At 37.2% G+C, this 11,763-nt stretch overlaps 1 protein-coding gene across 1 annotated transcript; it reads left to right on the forward strand.

The window, feature by feature from the left end:
- Window positions 1-4,855: 4,855 nt before the first annotated feature.
- LOC105312887 (tigger transposable element-derived protein 1-like) lies at window positions 4,856-5,278 on the forward strand. Its single transcript, XM_019997025.1, has one exon. It carries the CDS (start codon window positions 4,856-4,858, stop codon window positions 5,276-5,278), a length of 423 nt encoding a protein of 140 aa, XP_019852584.1.
- The last annotated feature ends 6,485 nt before the right edge of the window (window positions 5,279-11,763 follow it).

Raw genomic sequence — 11,763 nt, forward strand, 5'->3', positions numbered from 1 at the left:
CCCAAAATTTCTGAATTTGCAGATTTTATTTTAGCAAAATCACCATGCCTTTCAATGTGTAGTGATTTTAAGGGATTAAATTTCCACAGTTTCTGAAATCTGCAAAATTAGCAGAAATTTTAGGCCACAGAAATATCTAGCTACATGTTATGGCATTTGCAATGAAAGGTTCATTTTTAACTTCTTTTCTCTGTTAAACAAAAAACAATTCCCCAAGACTAGATAATATTATATTATCAACTCTTTATTTCCCTTTGGCACTACTTAATGTGACATCAGTATATTTCCAGGTCAGTAAACACTAGTTCTGCTGTATAAAATTTGTTTTTGTTAACTATAGAATGACATTCCTGTCTGATTATTTTTAGAGATAAAAGTACGCTACAAAGTTCTTTGTAAACATTAATGCAAAGTACATGTACTTTATACATTTACTATTAATATTGCTTATTCCTTGTAGACTCAACAGAGTAACCTGAGAGCAAATGTGTGGCTAAACAAGCATTTCTTCATGTTTCAACTGTTTTTTACATTATTGTTTGAGTTATGAACATTATAAATTAAAGTATAATTTAGTCAGTACTGCGTATTCGCAGATTTCTTCTTTTCTTAGCTTCATAGTGTAGTTTAAATTACCAAAAGCAAATAATTGCACTGAGTTCTCATCATTTAAGGTCAATTGTTCAAATGATGTTTCAGGTTTTACTTAGTTCTTTTTTGTTCTTTATTTTTCAGTTTTAAAGTATAGTGCATACCAAGAGTGACTAATCAAACAGACTTGTTACCAATTATGTTTTTTTTAATACAAAGATTCAAATAATACTTTCATTGCTTCTTCTATTCTCAGTTTCAAATTACAGGAGCGAGTGAGTTCTAATCATTTCAGTTTATTATAAAATGATATTTCATTGACTATATGTTTCTCCTTTTCTCACTTTTATTGTATAGTTTAGTGTACCCGAAGTCACTAATCAGACTGAGTTCTTATAATTAGATATTGGTTAGGAAATCATGTTTCATGTTCCACTCACTTCACATTTGTTTCTTCTTAATGGTTCTTAAATGCAGGCATTAAAGTCAATTAATGAAAAGGCGGGGGCCACTCCTTGAAATTCGACTGGTTTATCCTCGTGGTCAGTTGTGTTTATTTGAGTGGCCAAGTTTTGGTCCATTGCTGTGTAATTTTGTTGACACCACTCCTTAAAGGAACATTCATTATGCCAAAGACTTGTCGTGCTAGAATACGATCTTAGTGTATCTTTTTCAGCTTTATCTGAGTTTTTGGCACAGGAGGTTCACCAGCACTTAGCTGCGCTTCCCCTGCTGGTAACCAGGACGAATCAGGTCCCTCATTTGCGCCTGTTGATCGAGTACTAAGCCCCCTGCTGACCTTTGCAGCTGGTGCTGTATGTAAGCTAGTTGCTATTGGTATTTATTGTCGGGGTTATTGTGTTTTAATTTTTTACGGTTTTTTGTTTGTTTGTATTGGGGGGGCAGGTTGCATATTATGGGCCGGGTTGTATAACCTGAAGGTGTCAGTCGGATTCCTCACATAATTGTTTACTTTTCTCGGTCTCTTAATTTTATTTCTTTTATTTATTATCTAACCATGGCATGTGGCTTTCCAAACTTACTGCTTAACACCTATTTTTATCAGTTTTTTTTAATTTTGGGAGCGTGCCTGCTAATGATGTTTGCGAGGGTTTGGAGTGAATGCTTCTGCAATGTTGTAGCGGTAAGTTGTATGCTGGTTCAGTGTTATGTCAGCTTTGTGTATGACGTGAATTATTGCCTAGATATTTCTTTTATTTCAGTGTTGCAGCATGTAAATAGTTCCTTGTTTCCTTGCAGGACTCTCCACATAGGTCAGTATTCCTTGCAGCTTCCTTGGTAGCAGTACGTCTTCTTTTGGTGGCTTCCTGCAGCCAACTGTTCATTTCAGCTAACTGCACACTTTTTCCACTGTCAATGGCTCATCTTCACTTGTGCTGCCCTCCCAGTGCCATGGCCTCCCACAGCATACTGTCTCTCCTGGTGTCTGCTTGTCTCTGTCAGATGATCCTATCGTGGTAGGGCTAGTCCAGAATATCTAGAGTGGCCAGTTCATTGACGTAAGGGAACTGCTGGGTGAGAACATTGTGCTTCAGCAGCATTTAAAGTCATCAGCTGGCTACTTCCCAATGGTTTTGCCATCATCAACTCGCTCTCGCCTCTGAGGGGCATCTACTTTTCCCTTGTGGATTTATTATTTTTGACTTATGTGACTGTGTTAGTGTAGGACCAGTTTATTCGGGATTACCTTGTGCATGCTAGGTCCCTACTTCGGGAATCACTTCGTCATTGGGGTCAAAGCTGGTTTGATAATGACTAGCTGTTTCGGAAGTAGGCAGCCCTTGATCAATCTTTGTTGTAGAACACTTGGCACACTTGCTTGGTGACTTCCACCATTCTCAGCCAATTGAAGGGCTTGGAACTTGTTGCCGGGTTTGTCAGGTCAGTGACACTTATTCTGCTGAGTGGGCCTTGATGGTTCTTCAGCCTTTAGCTCAGCAGGGAGTCCCAGCCTAAGTTCTGAGGTCCTCTCAGGTTTGTTTCACTTATAGTGATATCCCTTCCGATTGCATGTTTCGTACAACTATGAGAGTGCGAGTCCCACCTCCTCTATCAGCCCCACCTGCATCTCGTTGACTTTGATCTTCCTTTGGCTTGATATGTTAGGTTTTGTATTTATTTACGTTTTCTTGTTCAATATGATTATGTAATTTTTATTTTGATTGTCTGTTGTGGGCTGTGTGGCTGTTTGAGCTTTTGGGGGATCTAATGACTTGTTTCCACGTAGGATGGTAATGGTGGTCATACCGGTCTCCTTTGTTAGGCCCAGGTCTTAGGACTTGTACCTTGGCACTAATGGGCTTGGTCTGAGGTTGTAACATTTATGAGGATGACATTGATGGCTTATCCTCTGAGGTATGTCTTCACTATGTGCTTCCAATGGAGTGCTAATTATCCGTGTTGTCTCCTATTAATGTCTTAATGTTGTTTTCACTTGTGTCTTCCTACCCTCATCAGCGGCTGTCGACATATGTTGTGTCTGGGATCAAAACCAGTTTTTTTGTTTAAAGTGTCAAAGGATGATGTGGTCTGCTCATCCTCCCGTAAGCATCCTTCCAGTCAGTCAATGCCTTTAGTGGTTGGTGCTTTTTTACCATTGGAACAGGCTGCTGGTCAGATTTCTGGTCCATCACCATGCTCATCTTCACTGTGGGACTGCTTCCCAAGGGTCATGATGGTTTAGCACACAGGATTATACAGTGAAACCTCTGATAACGAAACTTCTCTTTCACTAAAACCTCGTTATAATGAAAAAAAATTAAATTTACCAACTCATTTTCCCAGTTTTTCAATTAAAACAAACCTCCCTTTAACGAAAACGTCTCTCTAACGAAATAACAAAAGCCTTTTTGTGTCCCAAAGTAATTTTTCACTTCTTTTTAACGAAATGGGTGTGCCCACATCTGGGCGTGCTTAGGAGGTGCAGCCCATTAAGAAAAATAAACCATAGATATTTGAGTAATTCTCGGAGTTATTTTAAGTAAGCAAGAATAAACAAAAGAATAAACAGAGTTATTTACAGTAAGTTCTGATTGCGAAGACACACAAAGATAGCTTCTAGCTTTTAAATGTAAGGCTCTGGTCCGTAAAATTGATATGTACAAGGAATTTCTATACCAAAACCAGCACCTGTGTTTACTTTATTGCCTGTTACTGTCACAAATCCCTTGTTACACTCCCGTAGAAGGAAATAAGACACAGCATTTCAAATATTAAAAGGGATTTGACCAAAAATCTCTCCATCTTTCAGCACACAAACAGCTGAACCATCTTTAATATTGTCTGGGTCTCTTTTTATTAGTAGCCCTTCTCTAATATAAGGAGTCCAAACTTCCATGTAAGCATGATATCCATGAATAAATGAAATTAGCTCTCTTACTGCAGTCTTGCATGTCCTTTTATTTGTTTGGGATGCCATGATATTACAGACTTACAGGTACCGCTGCACTATGAGCACGCCCATGCACGTGGTGTGACTGTAACAATATCTAGCTGCTGTCAATGGCTTCAAGCTTGGATTCTAGAAAGAGAAAGCATCTTACTCTAAAGGATTAAGTTCAAATTATCAAACAGCATGACAAAGGAAAGTGCTGAAGATCTCAAGGTGGAATATGGATGTGAACAAACACAAATCTATTCGATAATAAAACAGAAAGAAGCTATAACTGAAACCAATGCGTCTAGTTTATCTCACAGTTTAGGGCACAGGTGTCAAAAATCTACATTTTCTGATATCAATGATCACTTGTATCTCCTTGCCTGCTCTAAAAATATTTATCATAATGGACCAACATTAAAGAGTAAAGCACAAGAAATAGCTGCGAAGTTAGAAATTGAAGGGTTTAAAGCATCAAACTGTTGGTTTGACAAATGGAAGCATCGTCACTCTATTAAGAGATTATGTGTTTGTGGGGAACCTGGTGATGTTAGTGACCTGACAGATTCATGGAAAGATTGCCTACCAGAAATTCTTGCTAACTATAAGATGGAAGACATCTATAACATAGATGAGACAGGTTGTTTTTGGTGTTCTTTACCTGATAAAGGAATTGGAACAAAAACATTACTGTGCAAAGGAGGCAAGAAATTCAAAACATGAGTGACTAAGGCTCTTATTGCTAATACTACTGGAGACAAAGAAGACCCCATAGTGATATCGACATCCAAAAACTCCCACTGCTTCAGAGGCATTCAAACAAGGAAGTTACCAGTATTTTTCTTTGATCAAAGAAATGCTTGAATGATGGCAGACATTGTGTACAAAATTGTTGGCTCTTTCAATCGTAAAATAATTCATCAAAAAAGACCTGTTTTACTTTTAATCGATAACGCAGGCTGTCACCCAGAAGATCTTAGGGATAAGTTTAGCAAGGTGAAAGTTGTATTTTTCCCACCCAATATAACTTCAAAGCTCAAACCATTACGTCTTGGGATCATCAAAAATTTCAAGTTCCACTATCGGCGCTATCTTCTTTCTTATATTCTTGCTTCCATTGAAACATGTGTTCCTTCTTCTGAAGTTGCTAAAACTATCACCATATTAGATGCTATACGTTGGATATCAAAGCCATTGAGAGATGTCAAACCTGAAACTATCAGCAAATGTTTCGGATGTGCTGGAGTGACACCCTCTGCTATTGCTGTAGGAAGATATAGATCTGATTGAAGGAATGAATGACTTCATATCAGATTTCATGGGTACAGGTAGAGAGGCATGCTCATTGGATATTTACACAATTGGACAGAATGGTCTTTCTGTAAGTGCAGAGTTTGAAGATGAAATTTGGGACTGAGCATTTATAGAAAATCTGACAGAAACTATACAGGAATCAGAATCTGAGGATGAAGAATTGGAAACAGCGTATTACCTCTACTTTCTAAAATAACATCGTATAGGGAGGCTTTGAAAGTGCCAAAAGATGTCCAAACATATCTTGAAAGCCACTCTGCCTTAGATGAAGCATTTCTTACAAGTACCCAAGTGGACAAAGTTGCTATTTTGAGTACATTAAAAACAGAACAAAATACTTTAGATACTTTTTTTACATGATTGATAAAAAACTTCCCTTTTATGAAAACTTCAGTATAATGAAAAATAATCTGTCCCAACAGTTTCGTTATTCGGAGGTTTCACTGTAGTTGATTTGTCTTCCCACAGGGGTGGGAGCATGACCCATTGTACGTCATCAGATGTTTCTTCACTTAGTTATTCCTCTGTGAATGATGCTGTCGATTATGTGTTGGCTTTGGGTGAGTCTATTCAGATAGTAAAGTTGACGCTGATCATATTTCCTTCCAAAACATCAGGGTATAAGGCACATCTGTGATATAGTGATTGATTCAGGCAGAACGGAGATGCTTTTGCCACATGATAAAGTAAATTGTAAGATGACACTTGTTTCTAGCTGCTTCGGGAGGAAATCTAATTGCCACTCTGATTTGGAGACCTTGCTAGGGCATCTATGTCATGCAGCTGAGGCGGTATTGCCAAGTAGGATTTTTCTTTGGTACCTGTTCCTGTTATGAAAGGTGAGTGAGGGCTAGTGCTGTTCTAGTTCTTTGGAACTAGAACTGAAATGTTATTTAGCTCTACTATTTTTAGCTAGTTGTAGTTCTAAGACCTAGAGCTAGAACTAAAGTTTACAAGCTTGAGAACTATAGCTAAAACTAGAACAAATAGCTACTTCATGCTTGTACCATAACTATAACTAGAACTAATTGTAAAGTGATCCTGGTATTATAACAAGAACTAAAACTAAGGTGAAATTTTTTGGAATTTTGACTAGAACTATAACTATAAAGTAAATATTATTTGGTACTACAATTAGAACTAAAACTAAAGTGAAAATATTTTGGTACTATAACTAGAACTAGAACTAAAGTGAAAAATTTTTGGTACTATAACTAGAACTAGAACTAAAGTGAATTATTTTGGTGTACTATAACTATAACTAAATTTTTTTAGTACTGTGGCTTGAACTAAAACCATAACTAGTTCTGGTACTATAACCATAAACTAGAACTATTGCTAATATTATATGGACTATAGATACCTGGCCTTTATATTAGTAGAGCTAATTTGTTAGTTCCACAATTAGTTTACGTCTAGTCTGTATAGTATGTTGTACATGTTCTGAGTGACCACATGTCTCCTGATATGAAAAAACTGGCTATCTGCGGGAATTATAATTTTGAGCTATGGGCTCATAATCATGAAACATCTTTACCTCAGCAAATTCATTTTATGACATAAACATGTTATATAAGCAAAATCCTTTCATTTGATACCAAAATCGGGGATAGGGAAGCCTTCTTTCCTGAGTTAGAAACCCTTTGACACTTTTTCGTGATTGTGCACGGAGAATGTTTCACAGAGCTACCACAGAATAAAAAGAGAGGGCTTTAATGCGTAAAAGTTAACAATGGAGTTGCCATAGCAACTATTAGAAGTATAACAAAAACGAAGAAGACTATTTTGAAAACTATGGCTACAAAAAGAGATATTGCTCACTTTTAAAATGAAGAAATAGGTCCTCGAGACAGTGGCTACGTTGCTTTAATTCTTGGGGAAAACTTTTGTGTAGAAACAAGTGGTAAGCTTATTCATAACAGTTTGTTTACATACTAACTGTAAATAGCGGTTAGCTATCACAACGACATTCCATCACCTATATAAAACTACAATATTATCATACTAAACTCGGTTATACAGTGTATGTTTTAATTGATAAAGACAAAATATGAAGAAGTAGAAGATATGGCAGAAGAGAAAGAGACATAAGATTGTGATGAAGATATTATTCCACCACTGTTTGATCCTGAGGTTGCTGTGGAGCTATAAGTATCAGGTCTTGATTTTGAATAAGCAACGCCTGATGCTCCAGCTACTTCCACTGCTCACTCTTGTGATAACATGAGGAAGGAAGACCTACAGGCATAGGCGGTTCCAGGATTGTGGAAGCTGGTGGGCAAGGAAGAGAATAAAATAGCGTGCAAAGCGCGCCGTGATTTTGACCACGCCCACTGTTTCCCGCTGCGCGGAACTACGTTTTCCCATAATATTAGGGGCCTCACAATATTTAATTTTTCAACCATTGTCATCATCTGTGCATGTGCCGTGAGTGACTTTGTGATTGACTATGAGACTTTAGTCTCGCTAGCCAGGCCATTCCCCAGCCTACTGTCATTGCCGTCCACCCCAATGACTGTAGGCTGGGAAATGGTCTGGCTAGCAAGACTAATCAGACTCAGAGCATCACTAGAAGTAGATGTATCACAAGGAACATCATAATCAATAGTCTCTAACTCTGTGAAATTAACTGACACTAGATATGGCTCATCTATAGAAATTTCTGGTAGTAAATTTTGTGTGCAGCTGCCATTAACGCAACTGATAACTTATGACAAGCAGTACTTGCTTATTTATAGATCTATACATGTTAGCTATTAACCTTACTTCTTTCAATAAGGTCATCATCATTGGTATTTCTTTTTTTGGTTTAGGAGGCAAGAAAGAAAGGAGAGATGCTTGACGCTTGCTTGCCCGCATTCCAAGAAATGATTACAAAATTAACATTCAAAAGTTGATGAAACGTTAATTTTAATAACAATAATAATTAATTTTAATGATTATGATGACTTCCTTTTCCTGTCAAAACTTCAGGGAGGGCATTGCCCCTTAATGCCCACCCCTGGAACCGCCTATGCCTACAGGAGGAAGAATTATTGAAGTTCATTGAACATGGATGTGGTGGCGCAGATAGTTGCTATGCTCTGTTCAGTCACTCTTACATAAAAACATATAGATATGACATACAAGCCATGGTAAAGCTTGTTCAAGACATTGCTATTATTAGTCAAATGGCAGCCACATCTACCATGGGGGGATTGTCGACGCAACCACAGGAGACAGAAAGAGGCAATTTTTTATGTTTATGCATCAAAGTCATAAGGTTTGTCACTATGAGTGACACAACACAATTAATTATACTTTTCAACTAGATATGTAGAGTAGCACTTTTGAAGCTACATGCATGGGGCAAAAGCATGTTTAAGTAAATCATAAAAAGTTCAAAATGAATGGATTAATACCAAGGTATGAGACTTACAATTAAATGTTATGTACTCAATTTCATTAGAGTCCATGGAAACGCTGGAAAGACTCCAAACCAAACTTTGACTTGTGACAATATTCTTAGAGATCTTGTGTTCACCAGAAATTACACTGAAGTGCATGGAATCAGTCTTCCTGGAAGCATACCTGGAATGAAAAGTTACAAGAATAAGTTCTTACCATGCAGTACATCTAAAAGGCAGGGATACTTGGAGAATGCAGAATCATGTGAAGAGCTTCATGTCAAAGCATGTGCTGAAACAACATTCAACATGTTGTGGCGATGCTATGTGCCTTATATTGAAAAAATGAAACCTATGTCTGACTGGTATGCCACTTGTAAAGAGATAAGTGGACTGATTATAAGAAGTAATAACATGCAATCTGATGAAACAATAAATGAGGTAATTTAATACTGTAATAACGCAAGTATTATACTTACCATTTTCGGGCTATGCAAAAGGCACTAGATCATAGAAGTCTTGTTAAAAAAGGAAAAAGAGTACCATAAGGATGTATTAAAAGTGGCACAATTATTGTTAAAAGGGCTGCATACTGATGCAGCAGACAATTACAATCTGCCACTGACAAGTCTACTTGCTATGCTAAATATTGTAGTGCATTATAGCTTCTATTATGCTCAACAGGTAACATTTTGATATTAAAGTGTATCTAGCTTACTTACTTTTTTAAAGTTGACTATGCTTTAAGTCCACTCCAAGCAGGTCCAAGTTACTTTGTTACTCCAAGGAAATGTGGTATTTTTGGAGTGTGCCGTGAAGCTATCCCTCAGCTTTCTTAATCAATTAATCATTCCACACTGGTAAAGGGGCCAATCCTGTCATAAGCAAGGTACACTTTTATTTGAAGGCTCATGGCCTTAACTCAGGTAATATTCATTTCAATGCTGGCAACCACACTGGGCAAAATAAAAAATTACACTTATTTAAGTAAGTATAATGCATGCACAATAATGTAACTTTTTTAATGTAATTCTTTATTAATTTTAGTACCTTTTATGGAGAGCCATATCAGGACTTAATGCATCCATTTCAATATCCTTCCTGCCAGTTGGACACAAAATTTTCTTCAGACTGGTGCTTCAGACTTTTGAAGCAAAAGTTTCGTAAAGCAGAGGTGGACTCATTGGATGACTTCGTTCAAGTTGTAGAACAATCATCTGCTGTGAACAAAGCCCAACCAGTAGAAAGTAGCATTGGTGAACTCATTGTAGAAACATTTGACTGGTCCAGTTCCTTTGCTACATTAATCAATAAATAAAAGGCATCTAAGGCTTTCAACACTGTTGTAAATGCGACCTCACCTGGTTTAGTTGAAGCCAGAAAAGTTGTAGATGGCCCAGTCACACAATTCAATTTGCTGAAGGAGGACGCTGAAATAATGGAAGATAAACTACTTAATATATTACCACCAAGGGTATGTCAAGTGAAAGCAAATGGTACCTTTATGAAAAGATAAGACTGTTTTGCAAATAGGTATGTAAAGATGTAACCTGCCAACTTCCTGATGTACCTCGACCAATAGGATCATCTTGACAATCAACTCTAGATGTAGCTGATCCACCAGACCTCGCAATGAAATCGAAGTACCACATTCTCCTAGGCAATCTCTAGAACAACCTGCAACACAAAAAAATTTGGTAATTGTGGTCAATTTGGTCATAATAGAAGAACATGTCCATGCGATCAGTAAATGAATAACATGAGTTTGTGTAACACATACTATTCATCCCCTTTCAACAGGAGAACAACTTGTTTGCTGACAACAGACTATTGATCCCCTAAAACAGGAGTGGAACTAGTTTAAACGCCAAACATTCAAACTAATGATCCCCTGAAACAAGAGTGGAACTAGTTCGAATGCCAAATATTCCAACTATTGATCCCCTAAAAGAGAGGAACTCGTTTGTAATGCTAAGACATACAAGCTATGGATCCCCTTTTTTGAAAACAAAGGTGTAGAACTAGTATGTGCGTGAGACATCACCATAAAGACAAACACTAATTTTTGTTTAAAACTTATTAAGTGAAATGACAAGGCCAAGAGAAAGATACCCATAAAGTTATTATGCAGGTGATTTGTGTTCAACTTGACAGGTGTGAGAACTGATAATAAAAATGTGGGGGAGGAGAATACCGAAATAGAAGTCATTGCATCATTCACAGGCAATCAAAGAACAGCAACTTTCACATGTGACCTTTAGGATATAAAATAAAGACACCTGAAACTGTAAGTTCAAAATCAAAAGTAATATCCGCCTCCATAAAGGATGTCTTCATTGAGGTCCATCCATCTGAAGGTAAGTTGAGAATGTGTAACCCTACAGTGATAACTATAATGCCTTTTGTTTTTGGTAGGTCAACTTGGTAAGTTGTTTGTATGTTTGTGTTGTACATTAAAAAGCAACAATTAATTGTATTTATAGCAGAAAAAGAAGTCAGGGAGAAAGAGAAGAAAGGAGACAGAGAGAGGACAGAGGAGAAAGGAGACACAGACAAAGAGAAAAGAGGAGACAGTACGAAGGAGAATGGTAAGACTGAAAGGCAAAACATACAACTATACATGACACTGTTTTTCATCAGCTTAAGTAAGTTTACTTTTATGATTGCTGTCTAATAATTTTTGCTGTCAAGCAGATGTATGAACCATTGTATCAAAAAGTAACTTTGCCTTGTATTTTGGTTAGTTTTATTTACAAACATTAGGCAAGAAGAAAGCAGGAAGGCCCTTAGGGAATTAAATAATAGTGGAATTACTTGTACTTTATTTTCACACTTATTAACTTAAGGACTTGGAACAGTTTTGGCCAGCTTTTAAAAGTAAACAATACTTAAGTGTTGTGTTAATTAAAAGCTTTATGCCATTGTAAATTAAGACAGCTGGCACTAAAGGAAAAAGGAAGGAGGATAAAAGGAGAAATAAAGGACAGTGATGATAAATGGGCAGGAAGTGAAACAGGATAGGCTGAAAAGACAAAGACGAGAGAAGACACAGGCACTGGAGGGGAGACAGAGAGA

This window comes from Amphimedon queenslandica, unplaced genomic scaffold (assembly GCF_000090795.2).
Source record: "Amphimedon queenslandica unplaced genomic scaffold, v1.1 AMPQUscaffold_13388, whole genome shotgun sequence".
Taxonomy (NCBI): Eukaryota; Metazoa; Porifera; class Demospongiae; order Haplosclerida; family Niphatidae; genus Amphimedon; species Amphimedon queenslandica.